The 14,174-nt window shown below is 39.3% G+C and overlaps 1 protein-coding gene across 3 annotated transcripts in view; it reads left to right on the forward strand.

Moving 5' to 3' along the window:
• LOC136258178 (putative cell division cycle ATPase) overlaps nt 1–14,174 on the forward strand; it is a 34,419-nt gene that overhangs the window by 10,665 nt on the left and 9,580 nt on the right. Inside the window, exons 6-9 of one of the 3 annotated variants that reach the window (XM_066051498.1) lie at nt 721–771; nt 2,425–2,540; nt 3,430–3,552; nt 3,920–3,987. The exons of 1 other annotated variant lie outside the window; for it this stretch is intronic. In XM_066051498.1, coding sequence (XP_065907570.1) covers nt 721–771; nt 2,425–2,540; nt 3,430–3,484 — 222 coding nt within the window. In that variant the 3' untranslated portion in view covers nt 3,485–3,552; nt 3,920–3,987. The remainder of the gene's footprint in view (nt 1–720; nt 772–2,424; nt 2,541–3,429; nt 3,553–3,919; nt 3,988–14,174) is intronic. One more of the 3 variants, XM_066051499.1, reaches the window with a different exon arrangement.

Below are 14,174 nucleotides of genomic sequence, written 5' to 3' on the forward strand. Positions count from 1 at the left end.
TGAAAATCCATCCCAGATCCCCTTGGCATGCTTGCACATGCATTGTTATGTCAGATCAACTTTGACTTAATATCAGATCAACGAGGACTAGTTATAATCTGCTCTGATGTATGTACTGGCCTTCTTCATAATGTTATGTGTAGTGTGTGTACTATTGTGTTTGTGGTAGTGCTGAAACAAATAGCAATTATTTTTAATTTGAATAGTTATGAACAAAACAACCAATTATTCTATAAGCATTAATAAGGACCAAAATCTTTGTTGGCTATTAAAGTTAAGCATGAGAGCTATTTCTATCTCTTCTAAAGTGGATATTTTATGCAGTTTTGTTCACAATCTCAAGCGTCTAGGTTGGCTTCTGATCACTAGAGTGCAAACAAATATTCGAATAATGTCATACTGATTGAATAGCGAATAACCAAATAATTGTTCGTTTCAGCACTAGTTTGTGGTATATACAGCTCAGTGTTGTAAGGGTAGAGAGTGTATCAGTGTGTTTTGTACACTACATACAAGCTTTCATGTTAGGAGCTGTGATGACTGGAATAATCCCAGCTCGCTTTGAGCTCCTCCTCTGGAGTGGTGAAGAGTAGTTGTTCCGTTAGTACTGTCTGAGCTCCTTCAATAGTTATCCACCATTAGTTTGAATATGTTACATAGCTGCAAAATATATGTGATTGTCTCAGCAAATACCCCCACAACTTCCTTTTTTTGTTTCAGCAATATCTACAGTGTCCAAGGAATGGATCACCAAAGTTTCAGCCTTCTGTAGTGAGTAGTTCAACCGTTGCCCCTAGCAACCTAAATTTTACATTATTTGTAGGTTAAGTCACTTCTCCAAATTTTAAAAGGGCAGCATTAATAAGTCATGAAATATGACATTTTGAAGTTGCAATTTTCCCATACATTGTCAATGAGAGGGGCAACAGTTGCCCCTTCTCAGTAATCACACAAATCATGGGATTCAAGGTGTAGTATCTATGGTCATATCTTATGACCTATATACTATATCCATTTAAAACTTGGAGAGATTATTGTTGACATTCACACCTACAAATTATGTAATATTGAGATACATGTACTTTTGAATTTTTTAGTTTTTGCATACGTTGAAATGCCTCATTTTTGTGATTGCCCAGAAGGGGCAACTGTAGCCCTCTCACATAGATATGTATGGGAAAACCACAAATTTCAAAATGTCATATCATATGACATATATATGCTATCCTTTCAAAATTTGGAGAATTTACTTTAGACATCATCACCTAACAATACTGGGAAATTCAGGTTGCTAGGGGCAACAGTTTTTTCTATACGTTATAAAGCCTTATTATGGAATTTGTCTATTATAGCACTAGACAGTAGGAAGAGCAAGACAATCGATTTGTATAATAACTACACTGAAAATAAAGCCATACCTTCTGTTTGCATTAGTCTACAATGTTGGAATGTGGCTTAACATCAGTTAGCAAATCAACCATACTTTGGAAACAAAACAAAGATTATCAAACTCTACACGAACAGGTGAATAAGATATTCTGTAGTTTTAATTGATTTGAGTCTTCCTTCTCGGCCTAATGTATTTTGCAGACTGGACTCACAGACCGAGCTGGAAACTGCTTTTAAACAATGATACAGGCATTATTCATCTATTGCAATGCTGGAGACACCACTATCGAGTTACAACTGCTAGTACTGCTCTTCCTTACAAGTCATGAAAGTAGCACGTGCACTAATTAATTAGAATACACTTACGATACACATGTACTAGTAGTGATAAAGCGTGATAGCAGCTATTGTTGTAGTGTAGATGTTTTCCTTTGTTCTAGTGTGTTAAGGCTGTAGCAATGAGCCAGTAATGATTCTTAGTAGGTAGCTATAGGTGCCATCAGTGAGATGATCGTGGGGCTATGCAAATATACTGGCTCATCACTACAGCCCTAACACTAATGCGAAGTACTAAAGCAACAAAGGAAACCATCTACACTACAACAATAGCCTCTATCATGCATTATCACTACTAATACACTTGTATCGTAAGTGTATTCTAACTAATTAGTGCACAAACTAGTTCCATGACTTGTAAGGAAGAGTAGTACCAGCAGTTGTAGCTTGATAGTGGTGTCTACAGCATTGCAATAGATGGATAATTCCTGGGTTATTGTTTAAAAACTGCTTCCAGCTCAGTCTGTGAATCCCTTCTCTGAGTAATGGCCTGATAAAACTTTCTTTGTAGCATGCATAATTTTACAAAACTTTGTTTTTCTCAAAACGCATGTTTGTGCGAACAAGTCAGCTTTTTGCAGAGATGGTCACGTATATGCTTACACAAAGGTGACAAGATACTCTAATAAAACAATCACTATAAATGCTTGAGTAATTCAGGATTCCATAAAGATAATCATGTTATATGTCTTACTTTAGTTGAGGGTCCTGGATATCAACCTGAAGGGGGTCTCCCTAACTGAAGACGTCAACCTTGATGAGATAGCCACTAAACTAGAGGGACACTCTGGAGCTGATATCACCAATTTGTGCAGGTGAGATTGTAGAACTGCAGGATAGACAATTTCCAAACAAGTTATTCTGTTCACTTTGTGTAGTTCAATTGAGAAGGTATAAAAGCCAGAATGAGATGTATGCTAAAATTCGCTTTGATACGTAGGTTTGTACACCATTCCTAGCCATTACTAGGGATGGGCAATTATTCAGTTATGACAATTGTGATTATTTTGTCGGCAATAATCAACATCGTCTCATTTTTGTTACTTAGCGATAATCATGATAATCAAGAAATTTTTAAAAGTTATAATCATTCACCTTAAATATTTTGTCGTTTAGTTGAATATTTTAGTGATTCCTGTTACAGTAGTTGAGTGGACAATAATCGTGATAATCATGATAATGGCTCATGACAATAATCGTATGGCAGAAGTGTCAATACCATCCATCCCTAACCATTACACATTAAGTGTTCCGTGTAAATGTAATAGAGATTCGGTTACAACACTATTAGTAAAAGCATTGAACTGGGAAGGCATTTAAGCTGGAACAGAACCAATTATGGCATGTACTAGCTTTATGATTGCTTTAAACACCACTACACAATGACTAGTGTTACGGCCATCAACTTCTCTACTTATAAACAGTCTGCGTGTGGTTTCATTTTATACCCCCGAAATACTACAGTGTTTTACTTGTAAGGAGAAGTAACGTACTGCACAGCATGATTAAACTACCCTAATGTCACCTACATAGTAATACTTAGTACAAGTGACTGGTATACTGTATGCCATTTCATTGTTCAAACTTTACAACTTGGGAAGCAAGGTAATACATATTGTACTTGTTGTGGGAAGATCAAGTGGTGACAAGTTCCATACAACTTCACTCTATTGTACAGGGTTATAAATGTTGCCTTTTTTACAGGTGTTACATGATGTCACTGCTGAAAGAGTTTCAACAATTTGTAGATGAGTATTAATTATGAAGGGTGCTCAAGACTTGGTGGATATTGTTACCAACCAGGCTGACCTGTTGAGTGACTCAAAAGTTAGTAGTCTCCTTGTATATTGCATTGTATTCTTTTGTGCAAATACCAAGGGAGTTTTGTTATTATATAAGTGTAAGTGTATAGTAGTCCTGGTAGCCATTACATGTTACAGTGATCAGTGATGAGTTAATACCGCTGCTTGGGTTGAAGTGACCATGTGTCACTATGTAATAATAATAATAATATTTCTTCACTATCCACCTGAGATCACTACAGTAATGTACACTGTACATGTAGCACTGTGTTGATGTGGTCACATGTGTGTGTAGTGTGTACCTGCGTACATACATATGTACGTGTTAGCACTTGTGTGCACTACACACTCATGCCAGTTAATATTTACCTACAACACTCTTATCCTATTAGGACACTGATGTTGACTACATGTGTTATCAGTTGGTCACTTGTTATCAAACAACAATGCGACCAGTTTAGTGAGTTACTAGTGGTCTGTCTATTGCAGAGTAACTGTGGTTAGATATTTTCCTGTTTGTGGGTACTATACCCCTAGTTATTCAGAGCTCTAAATAACAGCCTGTAATCTGCGACCCAAAAGCCACAATAACCGACCAAATTAAAAATGGTCTGACATTATGACCTTACAAAATAAACATTTAAAAGACATTGTGTATGTAAACTGCTACTGTTATGTACCAGTGGCCGACCACGTTACATGTCGGTCTGTCATTTTGACAGCTCAAGTAAGAAAGCTTATATTGAGCACTGGATATTGGTGATGCCACGATATGAAAATTACATGTCACGATTAGCATGGGGCTTATATCACGATAGACACGATACTATAATGAATTGAAGTATGTTAATGTATTTCACTGGACAAGTTTTATTCAATCAGTTTATATAACAATGATTTGAAAAAGTTGACACTTGTTTTTTATACATTACCACATGTTCCCAGAGAATCATCCTCTTATTTTGCAAAAATATCAAGTCACTTCACTAAATAATTTATGCTTTTTATAACATGACATTGCTATCACAATTATCGTGAAATGTTTCTATCTTGATATACGCTATTTCATGGCATCACTACCAGTCATATTGTGTGAGAGAAATTTAATTCACAGAAATCAACTGTAATGTTTGGAAAAATTCATGAAATAGTCTATAAAAGCAATCCGCAAAAAAAAAAATTCAAAACAAAAAAAAAATGATGAACAGTTTTTCTATGCGATCGTTCATATGTTTGTTAGTGTACAGTCTGTGGCCCCAGTTGTATAGATCAGTGTTGATTTGTTTGTTTTGTTCTTGAAAGAAGAAATTCAATGTCAACTCCACCCTTGTGATATAAAGCTGTCTCTTGTTGTTGCAAGGACATATACATTATGAATCACAAAATAAACTGCTTACTGTTCGCCACAGGAAAGCGGATAGTCATGGATCTGTTTGTTAGTTTTGTATGTCACAAAGTGTTCCCCATTTTGCCAGTAATTTAGGCCAAAGATTCTATTGAGGACATCCTGCAGTTGTACATGGTTACTGTAATTGTTTTGGGGAAAAATCTGTGTGGTGTTGTGCTTGCTTAGTGTAGCAATAAGGCAGATCAGTTACTGCTTACTGGCTGTCATGTTAGGAGCTGTGATGACTGGAATAATCCCAGCTCGCTTTGAGCTCCTCCTCTGGAGTGGTGAAGAGTAGTTGTTCTGTTAGTAATGTCTGAGCTCCTTCCGTAGCTATCCTCATCAATTAAATGTTTGGTGTTGCTGCTAGAATATGTAATCCCTTTGCTTGCTTGATTGATCTAATAGAACATACATACAAGTGTGAAAAATACTCTAATAGAACAGTCACTACAATTGTTTCTAGATTCCATCAAGGAAGTCATGTTGGTACCTTTGTGGAATAACGTCAAATTGTTACAAGTATAAGGAAAAACAATTTTGATTAGGGATCAAAAAAAGTAGGGAGGTTGGCTACACCTGCAGATAATTTATACTAGTGAACATTTAATTCCTACTTCAGTCTAATACCCATTAGGGTTGGAACGAATGTGCAAACACATCCTACAATGTTAACAAAGCTTTACGAAGCTTTGTTACAAATGCCAGTTCAGCAATTAATGAACAGAAATTGATGGTTATGAGGTTGTACCATAGATACTAGAATACATAATGGATTGGAATTGCAATATATTTTTACGGTTACGGGCTCGATACGTGTAACATGTGCTCAACATTACTAATTGACTCTATGCACATGCGTGCAGTGTGCAATATAATTAGAATACAAGTACAGAATGTGTCAGCATGATATAACTACTAGTGGTGCATGCACAAGTGTGAGTCAACCAGTTCAGTCCATACAACATCTCCTTTTCTTAAGAATAACGTTTCGGGAGCCTCATTGTAGTGCCAGTTTGTAAACGAGTCCTGATCAGAGATCTTGGCACTGTCTGATGTTCTGTAGCATTAGCTGCTCCCTCACTTATGGGTTCCTCTGGAAGAGGTGTGTCAATCTCAAGGTCTACATCTGTGTAATATTGTGAAGGACCTCCTAACCTGGGTGCCAGGTGATGACGGTTTCTGCGAACTAACCTGAGGAAGTCCGAACTGTATAGGATCTAGGCATATGAGACTTTGAAACTATTGTCCCTGGTATTTGCTGTCTCCCGGTACACACCCAAACTGGAGTATTGGTGCTAAGCATTGGAAGGGATCTAGTTCTGTGCCTGCGGTTGAATTGTATTTGTTGTTTGGACTTGTAGGCTTCGTCTGCTTTCTTAAAATGTTTTAAGTGAGACCAGTGGGGAGTCAGCAGAAGGGAAAGTTGAGGTAAGTCTGTGGCAATTTTCCATCCAAACAATAACTCTGCAGGGCTGAGAGAACACCATGGGAGTGGGATGGCTCGATAGCTGAGTAATGCCATATGAGGATCTGAAGATCCTTTCAGTAACCCTTTAACTGTCCTCACTGCTCTCTCCACCAACCCGTTGCTTTGCGGGTGTCTTGGGCTACTTGTAACATGATGGAAGCCATATTGTGAGGAAAACTGTTTAAAGGTACTGCAGTTAAACTGTGGTCCATTGTCAGTTACTAGTGTTGACGGGATACCATGTCGTCCAAAAATTGATCTGAGGGCATTCACTATAGTGGTTGAAGTAGTGCTATGTAGCTGAATGACTTCTGGGTATCTTGAGTAGTAGTCAATTACCAGGAGGTGTTGGGTGCTATCCAGTTCAAATAGATCTGCAGCTACTCTCTCCCAAGGCCTTTGTGGTAGTGGCAAAATGATCAGTGGCTCTCGGGGAGGAATGTATGTCTTCTGACAGTGGGGGCAGCTCTTTACATAAGATTCACAGCTTTAGACACCCCAGGCCACCATACAGATGACATTGATCGAAGGAGGTACCGGTTTATCCCTTGATGGCCATGGTGGATTTTGTCTAGGGTCTCAGTACGAAGTTTGACAGGTACAACAATACAACTCCCGTACAGCAACAACCCATTGTATAGGCTCAACTCACCACGAAATGGCCAAAAGGGTTTGAGGTCCTTTTGAAGTGAAGAGTGCTTAGGCCACCCTGATTGACAATAGGATATGACTGTTTTAGTGACTGGATCCTCAGATTGCTCTTGACGGTTGACTTGTAAACGTTTCTCACTGGCTGGTAAATAGGAGGTAACACGTTGTATAAAATATTCAATATCCTCCTGCTGGGATAAACTCTGGGCATCCGGAGAGGTATGTTGTGGTACCCTGGAAAGTAGATCAGCAGTATGAAGATATTTACCAGCAACATGAACAATATTGTAATCAAACCTCATTAGACGGAGTCGAAATCGAAGTACTCTTGGAGGAAGATTCTCTAGGTGCTTGTAAGTCAGCAGTGGTACAAGGGGTTTATGGTCCGTTTCTAAGAGGATCTGATTGCCAATAATGTAGCTACTAAACTTCTCACAAGCCCAGGTGATAGCCAACGCCTCTTTTTCTATTTGGGCGTATCTACGTTCAGTGCTGGTCATAGAACGGGAAGCGTACGCAACTGGATGCCAGGACATGCCCTTAGCCTGAAGGAGTACTGCACCAAGACCAAAAGATGAAGCATCTGCGGATATTTTAGTTTGTGCCTTAGGGTCATACATGGTCAATATGTGAGGTGTGGTGAGTTCTGTTTTCAATTGATTAAAGGCTCTATCTTGGTCTGGACCCCAAAACCAAGCTTGGTTGGTGCTGAGCAGTGTACGCAATAGAGCAGAGAGTTCTGCTGTGTTTGGAGAAAACTTTCCAAGCTGGTTGATTACCCCATGAACCTACGTAGTTCGGTAATATTAGTAGGAGGAGGCATCTCTTTAATGGCAGAAAGCTTCTCAGGATCAGCAGAGATACCAGATTGGTTGATAATGTGACCAAGGAAGGTAATTTCATGTTTCCCAAATTCACACTTGGCTCTGTTCAGAGTTATTCCAGCAGCACGAATTCTAAGTAGCACAGCTCGTAGTCGAGTGTCATGTTCAGTTCTGTCACTGCCAAACACTAATACGTCGTCTAAATTACAAAGGACCCCCGGCAGACCTTCTAAAATGTGGCTCATTTGTTTTTGAAAAAACTCCGGGGCGCTAGATATCCCAAACGGGAGTTTATTGAAGCAATAACGCCCGAAAGGTGTAATAAAGGTAGTGAGGTGTCTGCAGTTCTTAGCTAAAGGCACTTACCAAAAGCCACTTTTGGCGCCTAAGTTAGGAAACACTTTCCCTCCTTGACGTTGAGCCAGGGTGTCTTCCACATGTGGCATGGGATGTACCTCTCTAAGCACGTTCTGGTTTAATGGTTTTAGATCAACACAGATACGAACCCCTCCAGATTTTTTCTGGACTACTACCATGCCTGCACACCAATTTGTTGGTTGGTCAACTTTACTTATAACTCCTGTGACCTCCATCTGCTTAAGCTCTTGTTCTACCTTATGTCTAAGGGGAATCGGTATCCGGCGGGCTGAGAACAGTGCATACGGTGTAGCATCTGGGTTGATTTTTATTTCATATTCAGCTTTCATTGTTCTAAGCCCTTGAAACAGTTCTGGGAACTGTGAAGGAATGCTGCTGGTAGTGTCGCCAACAGCATCAACCTTTGTAAGGGTATTTAAAGCCAAAATGGCTGGGAGACCTAACAAATTCTGGTTCAGTGTTTTTACAACATACATGTGATGTTTTATTGTGTTGTTTTTGTACCTTAGCTGTACTGTAATTCTGCCCAACACATCCAGAGGCTGTCGACTTGGCCCACAAAGTACCTTTGTTGGCTTGTGAAGTCTGGGCTGACCAATGGCATCATAGACTTCCTTTGAAATTGCAGTGACCTCTGCTCCTGTATCAACCTTGAACACCACTTCATTATTGTTCACCATTGCTCAGATGTACCAGGCTGTAACTGGTTGTTCAGACTCGTCATTTATGACATCAAGGTAGTGAAGGGATGTCTCTGTTTGGCTATCGTCATCAGGATCAGGAATGTCTTCGGATACCATGGCCACTGTTTCGGAAAAGCACATTTTGCCAAAATGTCCACATCGGTTGCATTTAAAGCATGTTACATCTTTAGTAGGGCAGTGGTCCCTAGGGTGACTTTTACCACATCTGGAGCATAGTGACGCTTTCACGGGCCGGGTTACCCGTAGGTTTCTGTTTAACATACTCCAGAGTACATTCTTCCTTCTTTAGAAAGGACTGTTGCTCTTTAACTGCCTCTCTTTGGCGAACAAGTTTCTTGGCCTTCTGTTGGGTTAATGATTCATCCATCTGGAGTCGTTCAGACAAACTACTATCACGGATGCCGACTGCTAACCGGTCTCTGATCATCTCTTCTTTTAGGGTGCCATACTCGCAGTGTTCTATCAAATTATAGAGACTAGTGATGTATTGTTCAATGGATTCCCCCTCAGCTTGCACTCTGGCATTGAAACAAGCATGCTCAAATATCACGTTTTTCCGCACCTTAAAATGGCCGTCAAATTTCTCCAGCACCTCGGCGTATTTCTTGCGATTGTCACCAGAAATATTTGTGGAAATAAGGACATCATCTGCATCTTCTCCCAAACAATACAGAAGCGTACTAACTTGTCTTTCTTCATCTTCTTTACACAATCCAGACGCTACTCAAAACTGTTCAAAGCATCGACGCCACTTGGGCCATTCATCCGGAGAACTGAAGTTAAATGGTGGCGGAGGCTGGAGAGATACGTTGTACGTAGAGCTCGAGGCAGTCATTTCACTGATTTCAGAAAGGCACTTCTGACACCATGTAACATGTGCTCAACATTACTAATTGACTCTATGCGCATGCGTGCAGTGTGCAATATAATTAGAATACAAGTACAGAATGTGTCAGCATGATATAACTACTAGTGGTGCATGCACAAGTGTGAGTCAACCAGTTCAGTCCATACAACAATACGGTCACGTGATATGTTAGTGACGGTTGAGAATGGCAAGTGGGCTGGTCAGAGGGGCTTTTTCTTTCGTTATTAAGGATGGAACGTTTACTGGCACCAGTGAACGGAGCAAGACCGCATTTCATGAAGTGAACTTGTTAATTAGCAAAGTTGCTGAAGATAATTTTGCCGTTCCTTTCTACCACTTCGCAAGAAAGTTGCTGGCACTTCTAGAATCCTTGGTAGGCGGTTGCTGCAGCGCAGTTCGAAGTGAATGTGCTGTTATACAAAGAGAGAAGCTGTGGATTGCCTATCACCAGAAGCGCACAAGTGAAGTAGAAGCTGTGGATTGCCTATCACCAGAAGCGCACAAGTGAAGTTGTCGTGACATGGGAAGACTTGTTCGACGCAATTCATCAACGTCTGGACCCCTTGGGGTATCAAGCCGTGATACAGAAGTTATTTGAAGACATAATAACTAGAATTGCACCCACCAATAACAGCAGCAGTAGTAGTAGTAGTAACAATGAGACACTAAGCTTCATTTCTTCTGACGAAGAATGCATTGTGAGGTATGCAGCAGGCTATGTACCATTTGCTTTGGTTAAGAAGTATGAAAAGCACCCTACACAGCATTCACTTGAGTGTATTGAGTGCCTATACAACATGGCAGTTCAAGGAGAGGATTCAGATTTCCTTGAATACACATGTGCTTGAATAACTCAAGTCAACAGAGGAGGTCTATTTGAACTCAATGATACAGCCTATTGTTTATTTAAAGAAATTGAATTAGAAACACGGATCAGCTTGCCATCTCACTTAAAGCGCAGCATAGAAACCAGCAGTAGCAAAGAATCACTTATAACCTCAATGATGAAGAACAACAAGGTGCAAATACATTGGTTTGATTTATGTACAGACATGCATGACACGACAGCAGCTATGATGCTGCTCAAGGAGATCGTTGAACTCTGGCTGACAATTCGGGGCAACTCAATTGCTGGCCAATGGCTGGAGATGTACAAAAGCTGTACTGCAAAGAACACCAAGTGCAAGGCACGACTGAGGAAAGCTTTAAAAGAGAAGCAGTAGCTGAGTCAAGTATGCAGTACTGTATGTATAAACAGTGTTATTATATATATATACGTATACATTATTAGTAATTACCCCAGTTTTATAATTGTAGTGTACATGTTCAATAGATAGCTATACCAGCATTGTATATGAAATACTAACGTTGTATTTATGTACAGTTTCTTTTCATGCTATATTCTCCAAGTTACTTTTGGAGGTTTTGCATCGCTTTAGCAGTGGTGCGCTATCAACAATATCATTTGGGGACCGAGTTGATGACTTCCTGCTCTGGTAGCTGTTACCCCTTAGTGGTGCTAGGGCTGCTGAACCTTGCACGTGAATTGATGCATTGTTTTCCAGAAATTGTTTAGCCGATGGGTTGTCATTCCACCCTCCATGATATCTCTGCTTGCCGAAGAAACTTTCTAGTGGATCTTGGCAAAATCTTTCACTTAAAACATAACTGACATTGGGTACAGCTAACAGAAGAGGTATCAGTTCAAGAAATGACAGCACTATAGCAGACAGCAATTAATAGTTGAAATAAATTATTATACACACAACATACCTGCAATCTCCAATCTTTCTCTTGACAATAGCATCATGTTCTGTTGGGCTGGTATAAACCCCTGCCGTTTCTTAACATTTGTTTCCCATTCTTTCAGCCACTGTAGAAATTCCTCCTTCAGCCACTGATACATGCATGTATGTAGATTCATCAAGTTTAAGTTCATACCGTACATAATTAATTTGTACAGGCATGCACATGCACACAAATATATACAGCATGCATATTATGTACATTCAATTGATGTTACCTTAAGTCGTGGGTCATCTGGTTTTGAGTACGATTTCAAGTCTGGCTTAAGTGTCTTGAAACCTTCTGATGTACATCTCACATTAAAACAACCTGTCAAACTTTCGAATAAAAGTGGCGGTCTCTTTTGTCTCCTCTTGCTTGAAATGTTCAAATGCACTGGCCACTGATGAACTTAGTATCTATACACATGCATGGACGATAATTTTTATAATAATTATTCACAAACGAACTATTCTTACTTGAGCTGCCAACTTGACATGCATTCTGGAATAAGAATTCAGATGCAAATGTTCTCGCTTGATGTTTGTAGTGAAAGTCATTCCAGATAAGAACTGACACTTCTTCTGTAGATCAATTACGTGAGTCCAACTTATGTGGTATCCGTTATTCTGTGTAATGAAGTTAGCTATGTAACATAGTGATTTGAATGCAAAGTTATATTAACACACATTCAAGATCACTGATGCTCAATGTTCCGACAATATATAACTTGTGCTCAACATGAATTGGATATATAACTGAATGAAAACTTATTAATGCAATGTGTATGAGTATGTGCAAGTATAATATGTGCAGTCATTATGCCATCTAAACATTTATTGTAAAAAAGAACTTATACTTACCCACAGAGCACGACTGTTACTGTGTGCAAATGAGTTGGACCAACAGTTTTCGAGTCGTCTAAATTAAGTGAGGCACATCGGGCATAAAATAAATATCCCGCTTGTCACTGCTGTAAGGATTGGGGGTTTTGTACACTACCTCCCCTGGTGTTTGCCCAACTTTCTTATGCATCTGAAAAAGCTTTCTATTGGGGGATACTCCATCTGCTGTTATTGTGATAACTTTCAAACCACATCCTTCTATGTTTTTCACTGCTTCCCACATGATTGGAAATAGTTCTTCACCTGTGGTGTCTCTTATTGGTACGCAAACAAATGGAAACTGCAAGGTTGTACAAATTCCTCTTACCATAAACATCAACATGTGTGTGGCAACATCATTGGGTGTAATCTGGGCTTCAGTCACTGCTCTGTTACATCTCGATTCTATTGTATCTAGGATGTTGTTAATTCACCCAAGTTGACGAATCCAATAAGCTCACTAGAATTTTTATCAAATACTAAATCTTCTTTAATCTTCATTTCATCTGCTAATAATACCACATACTGATCTTTTCTTCTTTAACATTGGCCTCTTTTACTAGTTCTAAGTTAATATATTTCTGATAACCGCACCTCTCTTTTGTGTAGTGAGTATAGTTTCTTAGTGTCCTTAGGTACTGTAAGTACTCCTGTACTTCTAATGGCATGATAAGCACTGGATGAGCGATATTTGACATGCAAGCACCATTTGATAACTGCTGGATGCCAACGAAGTTGGCGTTTGTCTGTTTGCTTTACTGCTTCTTGTTGTTGTTCCCAAAAGATTCTTCGAAATGTACCTTCTGAATTTTCATTTTTGATTTCATTACCGACTTCTTTCATTATGCTACTTATGTCACTTTGTAAATCTTTCTCTAAAGTTATGCCTTCCTTATTTGTCAGCTTCTTCATAACCATCTAGCTTTCTCTCAGCTGTTGTTGACCGCATTTTAAGATTTTTATAACGTTGTAATTGTTCTGGTGGCATAAGTAAACAAAAATTGGTGGTACTACTAGTAGAAACCCTCTCATTTGTCACAGTAGATTGAGACTGAGTACATTTTTTTTGAATTCCAATTATGGTAAGAATTGCGAAGACCGTCTCTGTACCACACACAGTTGTCACATTTGGTACTGTTGGTTATTATTCTACAGGAATTACTGCGGACTGTTTGACTGTATCATTCACCGTTTAATTCCACAGGAGCAAATGTTTCCAAACTTGCTACAATATCATCACCATGATGTGATGTAATTTTACTTCCTCTAGAAATTAGCATATCTACAAAGCGGTTGTCTGTATGACCTGGACAAACATTGCAGTTATCCAGCTTTACAATGAGAGAGATCAATGAGTCACGGTTTAGTTGTTTTGGAATGGAGGAGAGTATAGGTGATACAGAGTCACTCACGCAATGGCCATGCACAAATGCTGTCCATGAAAAATCATTTCTAACTGTTATACAATGTGTAACTACTAAAGGTTGAGTAGATGTTGTGGGCAGTGTGAAATCAGAAGGTATAGAGACTACCTTTCCAATGTTTACTGTGAGTACTGCAGTATCATTTTTTCAGTGGTGGTGGATATTGTCCAGTGTGGTGGCAAGGTGACTGACTGCATCAATTCATCTAAGGACTCACTGCACTGTATGGAATTTTCCATGACTTCAGTTAGGTCCTCATACACTTGCTGAC

This window comes from Dysidea avara, chromosome 6 (genome assembly GCF_963678975.1).
Source record: "Dysidea avara chromosome 6, odDysAvar1.4, whole genome shotgun sequence".
Classification (NCBI taxonomy): domain Eukaryota; kingdom Metazoa; phylum Porifera; class Demospongiae; order Dictyoceratida; family Dysideidae; genus Dysidea; species Dysidea avara.